The sequence below is a fragment of the Salvelinus alpinus genome, chromosome 1 (assembly GCF_045679555.1).
Source record: "Salvelinus alpinus chromosome 1, SLU_Salpinus.1, whole genome shotgun sequence".
Taxonomy (NCBI): Eukaryota; Metazoa; Chordata; class Actinopteri; order Salmoniformes; family Salmonidae; genus Salvelinus; species Salvelinus alpinus.
The window spans coordinates 71,562,624-71,580,599 of NC_092086.1; the positions used below are offsets into that span (position 1 = coordinate 71,562,624).

Sequence of the window (17,976 nt, forward strand, 5' to 3'; positions counted from 1 at the left end):
GATTGACTTCATCAAATCAAACTTTATTTGTCACATGCGCCGAATACAACAAGTGTAGACCTTACTGTGAAATGCTTACTTACAAGTGCAGTTCACGAAGAGTTCACGAAGAGTTAAGAAAAGATTTACCAAATAGACTAAAGTAAAACATAATAATAAAAAGTAACACAATAAGAATAACAATAAAGGGGGTACCGGTACCGAGTCAGTGTGCGGGGGTACAGGTTAGTTGAGGTAATTTGTACATGTTGGTAGGAGTGAAGTAACTATGGATAGATATTAAACAGCGAGTAGCAGCAGTGTACAAAAGGGAGTGGGGGGGGAGTCAATGTAAATAATCCAGTGGCAATTTTATTAATTGTTCAGCAGTCTTATGGCTTGGGGGTGGAAGCTGTTGAGGAGCCTTTTGGTCCCAGACTTGGAGCTTCGGTACCGCTTGCCGTGCGGTAGCAGAGAAAACAGTCTATAACTTGGGTGACTGGAGTCTGACAATTTTATGGGCTTCCTTCTGACACCGCCTATTATATAGGTCCTGGATGGCAGGAAGCTTGGCCACAGTGATGTACTGGGCTGTACGCACTACCCTCTGTAGCGTCTTACGGTCAGATGCCGAGCAGTTGCCATACCAGGTGGCGACGCAACTGGTTAGGATGCTCTCGATGGTGCAGCTGTATAACCTTTTGAGGATCTGGAGACCCATGACAAATCTTTTCAGTCTCCTGAGGGGGAAAAGGTTTTGTTGTGCCCTCTTCACGACTGTCTTGGTTTGTTTGGACCATGATAGTTTGCTGGTGATGTGGACACCAAGGAACTTGAAACTCTCGACCCGCTCTGCTACAGCCCCGTCAATGTTAATGGGGGCCTGTTCGGCCTGCCTTTTCCTGTAGTCCACGATCAGCTCCTTTGTCTTGCTCACATTGAGGGAGAGGTTGTTGTCCTGGCACCACACTGCCAGTTCTCTGACCTCCTCCCTATAGACTGTCTTACCGTTGTCGGTGATCAGGCCTACCATTGTTGTGTCGTCAGCAAACTTAATGGTGGTTTTGGAGTCATGTTTGGCCACGCGGTCGTGGGTGAACAAGGAGTACAGGAGGGAACTAAGTACACACCCCTGAGGGACCCAGTGTTGAGGATCAGCGTAGCCTACCCTTACCACCTGGGGGCGGCCCGTCAGGAAGTCCAGGATCCAGTTGCAGAGGGAGGTGTTTAGTTCCAGTGTCCTTAGCTTACCGATGAGCTTTGTGGGCGCTATGGTGCTGAATGCTGAGCTGTAGTCAATGAACAGCATTCTCACATAGGTGTTCCTTTTTTCCAGTTGGGAAAGGGCAGTGTGAAAGCAAACTTAACATTTGTAAATATTTGTATGAACATAACAAGGTTCAACAACTGAGTCTTAAACTGAACAAGTTCAACAGACGTGACTAACAGAACTGGAATAATGTGTCCCCGAACAAATGGGGGTCAAAATCAAAAGTAACAGTCAGTATCTGGTTTGGCCATCAGCTGCATTAACTTCTTATGGCTTGGGGGCAGTATTTCGACGTCTGGATGAGAAGCGTGCCCAAAGTAAACTGCCTGGAAGCTAGGATATGCATATAATTGGATTTGGACAGAAAACACTCCAAAGTTTCCAAAACTGTTTAAATAAGGTATGTGAGTATAACAGAACTGATATGGCAGGCGAAAACCTGAGGAAAATCCATCCGGGAAGTAGTTTTTTTTTTATGTGGGTATTTTCAATTGAATGCCTATAGAGTTTCTAATGGGTTAGGACCCATATTGCAGTTCCTATGGCTTCCACTAGATGTCAACAGTCTTTAGACGTTGTTTCAGGCTTGTTTTCTGAAAAATGAAGAATAATGAGACCATTTTGTCAGTGGACTGTAGAATCAAGCAGAGCTGGTTTGCACACATTACTGATTGCGCGCCCTTCGTTGTTTTTTCCTTTCTATTGAATACACTATTGTCCGGTTTAAATATTACCGATTATTTAGACAATTGACAACCTGAAGATTAATTATAAACATGGTTTGACATATTTCGATGAACTTTACCGGTACTATTAGGATGTATTCGTCTGCATGTTTTGACCGCCGCGAACAAAACAAACATTTATTGTGTAGCTGGGACTCTTGTGTCTGCAACCGTATGAAGATCTTCAAAGGTAAGTGATTCATTTTATTGCTATTTCTGACTTTTGTAATTCCTTTACTTGGTTGTAAAATGTTTGTATGCTTTTGTAAGCGGGGCGCTGTCCTCAGATAATCGCATGGTATGCTTTCGCCATAAGCCTTTTTGAAATTTGACAAAGCGGCTGGATTAACAAGAAGTTAATCTTTAAGCCGATGTATAACAGTTGTATTTTTTATGAATGTTTATTATGACTATTTCTCTATTTTGCATTTGTCACTCTGCAATTTCACTGGGTGTTGTCGAGGTGGGTCGCTAGCGGAACGCCTCCGCCAGAAAGGTTAAGTACTGCAGTGCATCTCCTCCTCATGGACTGTACCAGATTTTCCAGTTCTTGATGTGAGATGTTACCCCACTCTTCCACCAAGGCACCTGCAAGTTCCAGGACATTTCTAGGGGTAATGGCCCTAGCCCTCACCCTCCGATCCAACAGGTCCCAGACGTGCTCTATGGGATTGAGATCCGAGCTCTTCGCTGGCCATGGCAGAACACTGACATTATTTTCTTGCAGGAAATCACGCGCAGAATGAGCAGTATGGCTGGTGGCATTGTCATGCTGCAGTGTCATGTCAGGATGAGCCTGCAGGAAGGGTACCACATGAGGGAGAAGCACGTCTTCCCTGTAACGCACAGCATTGAGATTGCCTGCAATGACAACAAGCTCAGTCTGATGATGCTGTGAAACACCGCCCCAGACCATGACGGACCCTCCACCGCCAAATCAATCCCGCTCCAGAGTACAGGCCTCGATGTAACGCTTATTCCTTCGACCAGAAACGCGAATCCGACCATCACCCCTGGTGAGACAAAACCGCGACTCGTCAGTGAAGAGCACTTTTTGCCAGTCCTTTCTAGTCCAGTGACGGTGGGTTTGTGCCCATCACCCGTTGTTGCCGGTGATGTCTGGTGAGGACCTGCCTTACAACAGGCCTACAAGCCCTCAGTCCAGCCTCTCTCAGCCTAATGCGGACAGTCTGAGCGCTGATGAAGGGATTGGGCTTTCCTGGTGTAATTCGGGCAGTTGTTGTTGCCATCCTGTACCTGTCCCGCAGGTGTTATGTTCGGATGTACCAATCCTAGGCAGGTGTTGTTACATGTGGTCTGCCAATGCGAGGACGATCAGCTGTCCATCCTGGCTCCCTGTAGCTCTGTCTTAGGAGTCTCACAGTACAGACTTTGCAATTTATTTCCCTGGCCACATCTGCAGTCCTCATGCATCCTTGCAGCATGCCTAAGGCACGTTCACACAGATGAGCAAGGACCCTGGGCATCTTTCTTTTGGTGTTTTTCAGAGTCAGTAGAAAGGCTTCTTGAGTGTCCTAAGTTTTCATAACTGTGACCTTAATTGCCTACCGTCTGTAAGCTGTTAGTGTCTTAACGACCGTTCCACAGGTGCATGTTCATTAATTGTTTATGATTCATTGAACAAGCATAGGAAACAGTGTTTAAACCCTTTACAATGAAGATCTGTGAAGTTATTTGGATTTTTACGCAATTATCTTTGAAAGACAGGGTCCTGAAAAAGGGACGTTTCTTTTTTTGCTGAGTTTACAAATATGTATAATGCTCAGCTTATGAAATCCTCTTGTCAACAGAAGACATTACTGATTGAGGCAACTCTTGTGCCATGTTGTTCAATTAATTGGTGGCCATGTATGTCTGCATGGCCACCAATACCTGCAGTTGTAAGAAGCTCACGGCCCTCTCTAAGTCTCCAAAGCCATTTAAAGCATCCGTGACCTCTGATAGCGCAGTGCTATCCCCTTTTAGCCCGGTGATTGGCGGCGGTGGCTCCCCTGAACGGCTGGGGGGGGGGGATTTCTACAGATCTAATTAGCCTCAAGGGCCCCTCCTCTGGATCTTGTCCCTGGACTCTCTCGTATTCAAAAGTACCACCGCCACAGGGCCACCTGGAGTACCCGGCCACTCTTAGATGGGGTTCAATGTTCAAATGTCACCGGTAGAGGGCATTTTCATCCCAGCGATAATGCATGGAGTCACTTGGTTTATCTGTAGTTCAGGTCCAGGCAGGCTGCAGTGTGTTGGGATATTATTGTTGTTCGGCAAATAGAGTTATTTTATTATGAGTGTGAAAAGTAAGTTCAGGCTATTATGGAAACAACACTGCCTTGTCTCATGCAGCACATAAAACTTGTGTAATGGATTACCAATTCTGTGTATGAACACAGAGCACTTGTGCAGTTTGGGACATTGTATTGGGAGGGTATTGCAATGTATATTATAAATGTTCAAATAACAGGGTTAGAAAAGGAATCCCACAGTATGTCTAGCACCTACCTTCAACATCCCAAAAAAAACATTGAAGCTGGAGTTGGGATTAATGGTAAACTATCCACTCTGGTTATGAGAGCACAACAAGGCGAGGCTGTCAGGCGTTGGCGGTTGGCTGCCGCCAAGTCTCCAACTGTCTCGAGCATGGAGAAGTGACAGGCGGGGATTGACCCTGGCATCGTCCATACATTAACTTCATTACCTTACGGGGCTGCTGGTAGCTTGGTGTGCAACTTTTTTCCAAAGCGAGACGATTTGTCTGGGATTAAATGTCAGGCTAATGGCTAGGCCCTGGGGAGGAGGATGATTTGTCTCTCCCGCCCTCCCAACCCGGAAATATAAAAGCAAATGGTGTCCTTGTTATCTATAATTAATCATTTTAATGGAGCCGAATCGCCAACATCTTAACTCTCCCCCCTTTGACCTCCCCTCTAAGTAACCAGCTTTAGATTAGTGGGCAAAAATGTTACCACTGAGGGAGGGAATAATGAACTGATACCTCTAGAATATATCATGCTTTAAACAAGGGAGGATGAATCGATAATTCTAATTAGGGTGCTCCTCCCCTGCCTCTGCCCAAGGCACAGGAGGGTTTGCATCGGAGGGTTCCATCGATTCCAGCCCAAATGATGGTTGATAGAAAACAGATTTGGGCGGTTTGGCATCACCTGATTAGGCCTGATTTGAGGATGCACCCATGATTTATCTCTAGCCAATTCCTGTTCTGTCCCATCCCCCTTTTCAAACGATTACTGAGCAATTTCAATAATACAATATTCCGAACTCTCCTCATTTTCTTCCCCCTATCCCTTCTTATCGCTCACTTAAGCGTGCGCTCCAAACGGCACCCGGTTCCCGATATAGTACACTACTTTTGACCAGGTACCATGGGACTATGGTTGAAAGTAGTGCATCATATAGGGAATAGGTGCAATATGGAAGGCAACCGAAACTCTCAAAAATGCACTCTCTTCAGGTTCCCCAGATCTAACATTTGTCCTACCTGCTGTGTAACAGGTTGACACCGTTTTGCAAGTTTAATGTGTTATGTGGCATGAACAGGAAGTTCACTCAATACTCTCTCAGATATCTCACCTATACAGTGGGGAGAACAAGTATTTGATACACCGCCGATTTTGCAGGTTTTCCTACTTACAAAGCATGTAGAGGTCTGTCATTTTTATCATAGGTACACTTCAACTGTGAGAGACAGAATCTAAAACAAAAATCCAGAAAATCACATTGTATAATTTTTAAGTATTTAATTTGCATTTTATTGCATGACATAAGTATTTGATACATCAGAAAAGCAGAACTTAATATTTGGTACAGAAACCTTTGTTTGCAATTACAGAGTTCATACGTTTCCTGTAGTTCTTGACCAGGTTTGCACACACTGCAGCAGGGATTTTGGCCCACTCCTCCATACAGACCTTCTCCAGATCCTTCAGGTTTCGGGGCTGTCGCTGGGCAATACGGACTTTCAGCTCCCTCCAAAGATTTTCTATTGGGTTCAGGTCTGGAGACTGTCTAGGCCACTCCAGGACCTTGAAATGCTTCTTACGGAGCCACTCCTTAGTTGCCCTGGCTGTGTGTTTCGGGTCGTTGTCATGCTGGAAGACCCAGCCACGACCCATCTTCAATGCTCTTACTGAGGGAAGGAGGTTGTTGGCCAAGATCTCGCGATACATGGCCAAATCCATCCTTCCCTCAATACAGTGCAGTCGTCCTGTCCCCTTTGCAGAAAAGCATCCCCAAAGAATGATGTTTCCACCTCCATGCTTCACGGTTGGGATGGTGTTCTTGGGGTTGTACTCATCCTTCTTCTTCCTCCAAACACGGCGAGTGGAGTTTAGACCAAAAAGCTCTATTTTTGTCTCATCAGACCACATGACCTTCTCCCATTCCTCCTCTGGATCATCCAGATGGTCATTGGCAAACTTCAGACGGGCCTGGACATGCACTGGCTTGAGCAGGGGGACCTTGCGTGCACTGCAGGATTTTAATCCATGACGGCGTGGTGTGTTACTAATGGTTTTCTTTGAGATTGTGGTCCCAGCTCTCTTCAGGTCATTGACCAGGTCCTGCCGTGTAGTTCTGGGCTGATCCCTCACCTTCTTCATGATCATTGATGCCCCACGAGGTGAGATCTTGCATGGAGCCCCAGACCGAGGGTGATTGACCGTCATCTTGAACGTCTTCCATTTTCTAATAATTGCGCCAACAGTTGTTGCCTTCTCACCAAGCTGTTTTTCTATTGTCCTGTAGCCCATCCCAGCCTTGTGCAGGTCTACAATTTTATCCCTGATGTCCTTACACAGCTCTCTGGTCTTGGCCATTGTGGAGAGGTTGGAGTCTGTTTGATTGAGTGTGTGGACAGGTGTCTTTTATACAGGTAACGAGTTCAAACAGGTGGAGTTAATACAGGTAATGAGTGGAGAACAGGAGGGCTTCTCAAAGAAAAACTAACAGGTCTGTGAGAGCCGGAATTCTTACTGGTTGGTAGGTGATCAAATACTTAAGTCATGCAATAAAATGCAAATTAATTACTTAAAAATCATACAATGTGATTTTCTGGATTTTTGTTTTAGATTCCATCTCTCACAGTTGAAGTGTACCTATGATAAAAAGTACAGACCTCTACATGCTTTGTAAGTAGGAAAACCTGCAAAATTGACAGTGTATCAAATACTTGTTCTCCCCACTGTATGTACCATCAACTTGAGATACAGTAGTTGGTTTTCCCATTAACCTGAACCTTGCAAAACATACACACAATGGTTCAATGAACTTGAACGTAATCTAATAGTACTGTAGCTGAGTCTTACCGAGCACAGTCAGTCGGGCGGGGCGTGTTCTGATAGCTGCCTGGATGGCCTGGCACTCAAAGAAGGCATCGTCCTGCATTTCGGTTCTCTGAATCAAGAGGTGGTATTCTCCCTTGCTGTGGTCTCCAACAATGTCATAGCGTGGGTAGCCTGGAACACAAGAACACACATTATTACTCCCGCATCACTGCATGCACACACATACCCACACACATACTCACCCGCACACACAGACACGTTCATGCACACACACTATCATGTACACACACACACTCACAGACACACACACACAACCACACACACACACAACCACATCTTCATTATGTAAGTTCACACGCTAGCTTTTCCAATTATCCAGGGCTATGTATTGTCATGACTACTAGTTTAAAGTAACACAATTAAAGAACATTTGGTTTTCCAGATCGAGATTGTTATTACTTTCATGAGAACACACCCAAACAATTACAATGGAGAACACACACACACAACTACAATTATATATGTGACGTGGGCTGCTTTATTGTTGCTTTCCACTCCTTTAAGATTAGACATCTTTAGCACAGTAAAAGATGAACGTACAGTAATTACATTCTCGGTTCACCTACAAATAGCATTGGAAGCTGAGAGGAGAAAGGGAATGAGAAATGAGGGTGACATTTCTTTTTTTTTCTTCTTCAAATTTAATTTGGTCTTCCACACAGAAATTGAGCAGCTGTCAGAAGATGAGCGGACTCAATTCTCCCATTGCCAATTGCGTCTAGTCCAGTGCGTGCAGTAATAGCTATTATAACCCCGTTTAAAAAAGATTAGAGATATGTAATATCTATTTGCTGTTTATTCCACTGCCCATGGATCAATGGCAAGACTGAATCATCCATAAGCATTTTGCCAAGCAGTAGTGTATGGGGAAGTGTAAGTGAGTTGATGTCACGTTCGTTGTAATGAGGAGACCAAGGCGCAGCGTGATATGCATACATTCTTCTTTTAATGAAGAAAGAACACTAAACAAGTAACAAAACGAACGTGAAGCTATATAAAATGAGTGCTGACAGGCAACTACCCATAGACAAGAACCCACAAAACCGAAAGGGAAAATGGCAACCTAAATAGGATCCCCAATCAGAGACAACGATAAACAGCTGCCTCTGATTGGCAATCAATTCAGGTCACCATAGACCTACAATTACCTAGATCTACAAAAACACTAGACACGACAAAACAAGCATACCCACCCTCGTCACACAAAACACCTGACCAAAATAATACAGAAAACATAGATAACTAAGGTCAGGGCGTGACAGTTGAGTAGGAGAGACCAACTCCCACACCACTGTCATAATATGACAGACGCCTACGTATAGGGCCTAATAGTAGTCCTAGTAGTCAGACCAACCTATGTTAATAGGATGCAAAACAACATTTTTCAAGAAACTTAATTGGACTTGACCCTCTCACAAAGCATGTGGGTTACATTTACATTAGGGCATAAACCTTTTCTAAACCCTACCTTAATGTAAAGTGATACCAGCACATGTAGTCACTTCTATTTCTGCGAGGGACTTGATTCTGCTCAGTGAAACGACCTGTCCTGATTTGTCATAGACGCTTGCTAAAAAACTTCAATGAGCAAGCCTTCCTTCATGAACTGGCCTCTGTAAAATGGTATAGAATCAGCTGGATCCCCTCTGTCGAAGACACTTGGCCCTTCTTTTTTTATATTTCAGTGGTATTTCAGTGGTATTTCAGTGGTATTGTTAACAAACACGTAAAGAAAATGCTTATTAAAAACAGGTTGAGCCCCTGGTTCGACCGGGATCTTGCAGAGTTACTCCACCTCAAGAATTGCATTTGGCGAAAGGCTCGTCACACGCATACTCAGGCTGACTGGCTCTCGTTCAGGCAAATGAGAAATAAGTGCACTCAGGCTATCCGGAAGGCCAAAGTGAGTTACTTTAATTAAGGAGAAGTCTATCTTTAAATCTGTGAATAACACTTGTATCTTTTATTAATGTTTATTATGAGTATTTCTGTGATTTGATGTGGCTCTGTGCAAATTCACGGGATGTTTTGGAGGCAAAGCCAAATGTAAACTGAGGTTTTTGGATATAAATATGAACTTGATCGAACAAAACATACATGTATTGTGTAACATGTTGTCCCGGGAGTGTCATCTGATGAAGAATATCAAAGGTTAGTGATTCATTTTATCAATATTTCTGCTTTTTGTGACTCCTCTCTTTGGCTGGAGAAATGGCTGTGTTTTTCTGTGACTTGGCTCTGACCTAATATAATCGCTTGGTGTGCTTTCGTCGTAAAGCCTTTTTGAAATTGGACACTGTGGCTGGATTTACAACAAGTGTATCTTTAAAATGGTGTAAAATACTTGTATGTTTGAGGATTTTTAATTATGGGATTTCTGTTGTTTTGAATTTGGCGCCCTGCAGTTTCACTGGCTGTTGACGAGGTGAGACGCTACCGTCCCACATACCCTAGAGAGGTTAAATGCTCTACAACAAAGCTTTCTTAGTGTCCAACAAGCTTTCTCTACCCTTAATCTTGTTCTGAACACCTCCAAAACAAAGGTCATGTGGTTTGTTAAGAATGTCCCTCGGCCCCACAGGTGTGATTACAACCTCTGAGTGTTTAAAGCTTGAGGTAGTCACCTCATACAAGTACTTAGGAGTATAGCTAGACAGTACACTGTCCTTCTCTCAGCACATATCAAAGCTGCAGGCTAAAGTTAAATCTAGACTTGGTCAGCTGCTGAACTAACCCTGATTCAGATGACCATCCTACCCATGCTAGATTACGGAGACATCATTTATAGAGCAGCAGATAAGGGTGCTCTCAAGTGTCTAGATGTTCTTTACCACTCGGCCATCAGATTTGCCACCAATGCTCCTTATAGGACATCACTGCACTCTATAGTCCTCTGTAAACTGGTCATCTCTGTATACCCATCGCAAGACCCACTGGTTGATGCTTATTTTTAAACGCCTCTTAGGCCTCACTCCCTGCTATCTGAGATATATACTGCAGCCCTCATCCTCCACATACAACACCCATTCTGCCAGTCACATTCTGTTACAGGTCCCCAAAGCACGCACATCCCTGGGTCGCTCCTCTTTTCAGTTCACTGCAGCTAGCGACTGGAACGAGCTGCAACAAACACTCAAACTGGACAGTTTTATCTCAATCTCTTCATTCAAAGACTCAATCATGGACACTCTTACTGACAGTTGTGGCTGCTTTGTGTGATGTATTGTTGTCTCTACCTTCTTGCCCTTTGTGCTGTTGTCTGTGCCCAATAATGTGTGTACCATGTTTTGTGCTGCTACCACGTTGTGTTGGTACCATGTTGTTGTCATGTTGTGTTGCTGCCTTGCTATGTTGTTGTCTTAGGTCTTTCTTTATATAGTGTTGTGTTGTCTCTCTTGTTGTGATGTGTGTTTTGTCCTATATATATATACTGTATATGTTTTATTTATTTAAAAAAATATGTTTTATCCCAGCCCCCGTCCCTGCAGGAGGTCTTTTGCATTTTGGTAGGCCGTCATTGTAAATAAGAATTTGTTCTTAACTGACTTGCCTAGTTAAATAAACATTCAATAAAATAAATAAAAAATTATTCAGGAAATACTAATATACATTTAAAGATCCCTGAGGAAACCAATTTTCCCCCTCGGGGGTGTTGGAGAGAGAAAGTGTAGACCCAGAAAACCATTAAGACCCGAGATCAAGTGTTAGATTAATGTCCCCTAGCGAAATGGAAATAAATAGCTGAAGAAGCTGAAGACAAATACTTTTCAATTATGGCAAATAATGTAAAATAGCCCTAGTTATAACCTCTGTAGAGGCGATGGATCCATCAGGATTAGTTAGTTTGAGAGGAGAGGGTTCAGGCGGACGGTGATGTATTTCAGAATGTAGGAGGCACCTAACTGACACATCAATGGGAGAAAACGGCAATGAACACTGTCTCTCCGCATCTCAAATGGCACCCTATTCCCTATATAGTGCAGTAGTTTTGACCAGAGCGTAGGGCCCTGGTCAAAAGCAGTGCAATATAAAGGGAATAGGGTGCCATTTGGGACACAACCTGAGTAGAGCCAGATCAAAGGGAAACAGGAGAGAAGGTAAAGGACACATGCAAAGTGAGCACTCCCTCGCTCCAATTAAAAGAGTGGAAAAGGGAAAAGTGCAATTCACAGATGGAGAGAAAGCAAGAGGCTAGGGCGGCGCCGATGCCATTGACAGTCAAACACCTCCCTCAGCTTTCTTTCGAAAACCATTTCATCGCTCTATATTTGCATTTAAAAATCTGATTTTCCTTCATTGACTTTGACCTTTGATTTAACACACCACTTCATTGCCATAATATATCCTATTCAGTCAAATATGCTAATTATGTTTAACTTTAAGTGCCATTATCCCTTACTGCTCAATCGTTTTTTCGATCCATTGTCAGTATGTAGCCCTGCTGTCTTCCCTCTCATAACTTAGCATTGGCTAAGAGGTCAAATGTTCCTGTCGTCACTAAGAGTAAACACTGTCCACAGTTCACACGGCCGGGAGATAACCTTTCCAGTTCACACTTGTCCCCGCTTTCATTGATCTCTCTCTCTCTCTCTCTCTCTCTCTCTCTCTCTCTCTCTCTCTCTCTCTCTCTCTCTCTCTCTCTCTCTCTCTCTCTCTCTCTCTCTCTCTCTCTCTCTCTCTCTCTCTCTCTCTCTCTCTCTCTCTCTCTCTCTCTCTCTCTCTCTCTCTCTCTCTCTCTCTCTCTCTCTCTCTCTCTCTCTCTCTATGCACCTCTCTCTCTATGCACCTCTCACTCTCACTCTCACTCTCACTCTCACTCACTCTCTCACACACTAAAAGGACCTGAAGTGGGATTGTATGGACGTAATGGGATTGTTCTCCCAGGCCCAATTATGGAAACTCTGTCCATGACAAAATAGAACAGGGGACTGAGGCAAAAGCAGACAATGTCTACAGGGGAAGACAATGTAACAGATTGGCATATCAGGAGTTGTAAGAGAATAAATCAAATCTGATGAGATGGCATTATACCCAAACTGTGATCCATTGCCATACTGTAAACGCAGGTGTATTATTTTATTTTGATGTTATTGAACATTTTATTCAAAGAGTTTATCTAGTCGAGTGTGCATGCACCACATCCCTTCCAATACATTTATTGGGTAAAATTGTTTACAAGGTGGGTTGTTAATGCCGATTCATCTATTATTTGACCGCCATTCTACCTACAGTATCCAAACAACACAATAACCTTTTTCTCTGTTCCAGGGGCCAGTGCAGTGTTCCCCACACAGCTTTGAAAGCTGATTGTGGGGAATGATTTCCTCAGGCAGCCATCAGAGCGACGGAATGGTCTTGAAAACAGCCAGAGGAAAGATTTGGGAAGGAGACTCTCTGCCGCTTTGGAAATGAGCAAAACACAATTTAACCATCTGCCGGAGCAGCAGATGTTGCGATAAATTGCTGCAACTTTCAAATGTTTACTTTTTTTTAAACCCAGATGCAGTTTGGAGGGCTGGTGTGTAGGGTTAGTTGAGTTTACTGTATTCTGCGAGATTGAGAAATTGTTTTTCTGGCTGTAATGTAAATTTTCAAAGACCTCTCATGTGACAACTGCAGTGTCGTAAGATTACTAATGCAGAGGAGTAGGATCATTTGAAAACAACAAAGAAAACAATTATGGTGTTAACATAAAGGTACTCAAGCAGTAATCAACACACACTGACAATGGCCTGACAGCCAAACAATTCGTTTTTGTTATTTTTGCCTCTAAATGAAAACATTTAGTGTGTGGATCCTCCACAGATTAACCTCTAGCAATATTGGCCATTTACCATATCATTTGCACTTACGACAATTTGATGTTTGTGATTGTGCCCAATCCCCCAAGTTTCTCTCACGTTATTCAAAAAGCCTGTTGCCATGTAACCCCCGAATTTGTCTTTGCTTAATAATTCACAAGAGGGTTCTGATTAATGCGCACCATGAAATATATTCAAAACACTTGTGAGAGCTTTGACAGCAGCAATAACACAATCAGTGTGTTTGTGACTCTTGTGCCATGTGAAGTGGCTCTTTTAATTAACGATCAAACTCTAAATACTCCATTGCTCTGTGGCGTTGCTCTGTCATTTGTCCAGATGTGACAAGTGACAGCTACCTGACGAGACCATGGAAGGATTTTTTTAATTACATGAAAGTAATGAAAGGAAAAGTGCAGATCAAAGAAACAGTTGCTAAGAGTAAGAGCGCAATAGAGAGAGATGGACAGACAGATGGACGGTATGGGCCTTTGAGAGAAATGGAGGGTATGGGTAACGGCTGTGTCCAAGAGAGGATGGAAGGAGAGGAAGAGAAAAAAGGAGAAATGTTGAATAGAGAGAGAAATAGAGCTAGAAAAGAAGACAGGTAAGGGAATCACTTGAGCGAGGGAGGAAAGGAAAGAGAGGAAGAGAGCGCAAGAAGAAGGTGAGGCGTACGCTATAATACAGAGAGAAAGAGAGAGTAGTAGAAAAACTAAAAGGTAAGTGGCCCTGCTCGAGGAAGATAGAGAGAGAAAGAGGGAGGTAGACAAAGAGTTTGGTTGGGAGAGGAGGAAAGAAAGATGAAGCCAAGTAAAAAAAAAAGAAAAAAAAGCTTAGCATTCATAAAGCCTTCATAATGCCTTTATATGCTTGACATAAAGAGTTATACTACCCTATGTTTATATGCTCTTTATAAATTATTTTATCTAGTGCTATGCGGCATTGGCATTAAACATTATAACACCCACTCCATAACAACTGTCATAAGAATTTATAAAATATAATTTAAACATATGTAGGGTTTATGAATGCTTCATGAATGCTACATTATCACCATTCTAAGTAAAGTGAGGGGCTTTCCTACCTGAGAGGTCCCTGTTGACCCCCAGGGCCATGCCGTCTCTGAGCCAGAGCACCATGCCGTGGTAACCAGGGATGGAGCAGGGCAGGGTCACCGGCTGACCTGCCACCACCACCAAGTCTGTGGGCTGCTGGGTGAACACTGCACTGGCCCCTGGAACAGAGAAAAAGGTTATTGTGTCAAAACAGTGCAACTTTTGATCAACAGTTTCGATATGATTTAATTTTATTCACAGACATATAGTGTCATATGCCATTTAGCAGACACTCTTATCCAAAGAAACTTACAATAGCACGTGCATACTGTACATTTTCGTATGGGTGGCCCCAGCAGGAATTGGACCCACAACCTTAGCATTGCAAGTGCTATGCTCTACCAACTGAGCCACAGTAACCTACTGTGCATCCAATGGGGTACCGTCAGGGTAGATGTTGAATTGATGAAGCATTGTTCAATCTTTTTGTGTGTATAACAATGAATCCTAATAGCAATGTTGCCACAGTAGGCCAGTGAAAATAAGTATACAGAAGCTATGGAGCTGTTAGTAGAGTTACAAACCAAAAATGTTATTCAACGGGCTAAGCAGAGATGAACGGACAGACTGATCAAACAGGTTTAAATCTTGCTGAGATTGAGGCTGTCCTACGGACACAGCTCAGGTGACTATTCAGTGTATAGTTAGATAGCATCCATGGATGGTTGAATGAATGGGGATTGGTTCATGTAGTGAAAAAGAGCACAGGAGATGGTACTGGCATCCGGCCACATCATCCCACATTCATTAATACTTTGACCCATTTTCACATAGAAATAATCACACTTTCATTCCCAGTCATTTAAGTTGATGTAAGACTTACAATACCGATGAGCCCAGATATTAGGCGAGCGTTTCTATTCAATTACCTTTTTAACGGAAAATGCATTACAGCAAACATTAAATCAAAATGAGCCCATGCAGCTGTTCAACCCAATCTGTCTTCGGCATCATTCATTACCATCTCACCCCTCATCGCAGAAAATGACTTCAGTTTGGGTGGCTTCGGTTTGGGAAGGCAGCGGAGTGGTGCATTGCTGACAGCAGCTAACCTCATTTAGAGAACACATCTTGAAAGGGTGTGAATATAAGCAGACAGAGGGTTCAGTACAAGGTACATGCAGGACACAGACGGCTTTCATACCTTTTTGTATGAGGGTAGAGTCGAAAACATGTTTTTTCCCCCCACAGACAGTTTTTCCCACCAGCGACTGATCCCTCTCATTAAAGCCACGGAAGTTGAAGGACGACCACAGTACTACAGACATTGTTGGTGGAAAACAGGACCCCCCCCCATTTATAGCGAATCTTTGTGTAAATAAAACATTTTTAGAGGACAATCATGGTACCATAAATTGCTTATAATACACCATCGGGTGTATGTCCTTGAACCGATTATTTTAAAATGTCACACAGAAGAAGTTATGAGGATAATTTAGTTGCTATTGGCAGCCTCCTGTATTCCAGCATCTCACTGAAGAAAATAACACATAATTTGAGGCCTTGCTATTTTGGGATTCTACCATATGAATATCTTCAGTACACGGAGTGCAAACATTTATACAGGATACGTCTTTACTCTTTACTTAATGGTACATTTCTGTCTTTTAATCCAAAAGGTTGCTGGTTTGAATCCCCGAGCTAACTACTTGAAAAATCTGTTGATGTACCCTTGAGCAATGCACTTAACCCTAATTGCTCCTGTAAATTGCTCTGGATTAGAGCGTCTGCTAAATGACAAACATTAAAAGACACAAACAGAGAACTGCTGTGTTATATTAGTGTGGTAGAGAGGATTATATGTCCCACATGGCACCCTATCCCCTGTCTAGTGCACTACTTTTGACCAGGCCCATAGGGCTTGGTCAAAAGCAGTGCACTATGTAGGGAATCGGTTGCTATTTGGGATGCAAACATAGTCTTGTCTTAGGGTATATGTTTCACAAATGCAGAAGACACATTTCATGTGAATGCTGTCACGATCCTCTTCCTGGAAATGACTGGACCAAATCGCAGCGTGGTACGTGTTCATGATATTTTATTAAATCTGAACACTAGAACAAAAATAACAACGCAAGAAATTAACAGTTCTGTAAGGTAACTAAAACTATACAACTACCCACAAACACAGGTGGGAAAAAGGCTACTGTCACAATTCCAGTAGTGGTGATAAAGGAGTCAGGCGCAGAGAGCAGGGTAGTGAGTAGCAAGTGGATTTAATATTTCCAAAAAAGATATAACACGAGACGGCTACGCCACACATCCAAAGGCGCGTCAAGTACAGTCCAAAACAAACAGGACAAAAATCCACAGGGAACAGACACCACAAACAGAAAAACAAGCCCGCACAAAAGTCGGCGGGCCAACTGGGTTTAAATAGCCCACAATAAACCTAAACACAAAACAGGTTCAACAAATCAGACAAAACTAAATGAAACAGAAAAGGGGATCGGTGGCAGCTAGTAGGCCGGAGACGACGAGCGCCGCCCGAACGGGAAGAGGCACCATCTTCGGCGGGATTCGTAACAGCTACCTAAGTATGATTCTCAATCAGAGACAACGATAGACAGCTACCTCTGATTGAGAACCACACCCGGCCAAACACAAAGAAATAGAAAACATAGAAATAAAGAAACGAGAATGCCCACCCTAGTCACACCCTGGCCTAACCAAAATAGAGAATAAAAGCCTCTCTATGGCCAGGGCGTGACACATGCATTCAGTTGTACAACTGACAAGGTATCCCCCTTTCCTTTCCCTTTCCATTCTGACAGTCACAGCTCATTTATATATACTGAATATGACTTATACGGTAACCTGTATTTCTATCTTATATCTTTTGTTCATGTTATCAAGAGCACTTGCTGTAGTAACATGTGTTCGTTACTTGACGTAAACATGCAAAAGAGAAGATATTTTGTTATTTGCTTTAAGATTATTTATCTACCAGTCATCCCCTGGTCCAGATCCAGACAATTGCAAGATGGATGGCATGTTGAATATTGATCGGGCTAAAAAGTTATAATGCTTTGCTCCCCAGACAATCAAACATTTTCTCAGAGTCCATTAGTGGAATCAACATTCTGTAACATGAGGCATTTTTGGTGCTCTTCAGGGGAATATTTGTTTAGCTCATCCAGGCAGGGTAGCAGCGTTTCACAGATTTAGAAGGCATGGTTTAATTTCGATTCGGAGACAACACCATTGGGAATGAGTGTAGTTTAGAGGCTCATTGTCTACTCCCAAATTGAGTCAAACATCCAATAATTTCTGAATCAATCTTCACTATATATACAAAAGTATGTGGACACCCCTTCAAATTAGTGGATTCAGCCATTTCAGCCAGACCCGTTGCTGACAGGTGTATAAAATCGAGCACACAGCCATGACATCTCCATAGACAAACATTGGCAGCAGAATGGCCTTACTGAAGAGCTCAGTGATTTTCAACGTGGCATCGCCACCTTTCCAACAAGTCAGTTCATCAAATTACTGCACTGCTAGAGCTGCCCCGGTCAACCGTAAGTGTTGTTATTGTGAAGTGGAAACATTTAGGAGCAACAAGCCAAGCTAAGCCACGAAATGGTAGCACGTAAAAATAATTTGTCATCGGTTGCAACACTCACTACTGAGTTCCAAACTGCCAATGGAAGCAACGTCAGCACAATAACTGTTCATTGGGAGCTTCATGAAATGGGTTTACATGGC

The 17,976-nt window shown here is 43.1% G+C and overlaps 1 protein-coding gene across 2 annotated transcripts in view; it reads right to left on the minus strand.

The window, feature by feature from the left end:
* Positions 1 to 17,976, minus strand: part of LOC139584664 (kin of IRRE-like protein 3) — a 307,744-nt gene that overhangs the window by 124,576 nt on the left and 165,192 nt on the right. For both annotated transcript variants that reach the window (XM_071416785.1, XM_071416774.1), the window contains exons 2-3: positions 14,238 to 14,387; positions 7,311 to 7,460 (exon numbers count right to left, since the gene is read on the minus strand). In XM_071416785.1, coding sequence (XP_071272886.1) covers positions 7,311 to 7,460; positions 14,238 to 14,387 — 300 coding nt within the window. The remainder of the gene's footprint in view (positions 1 to 7,310; positions 7,461 to 14,237; positions 14,388 to 17,976) is intronic.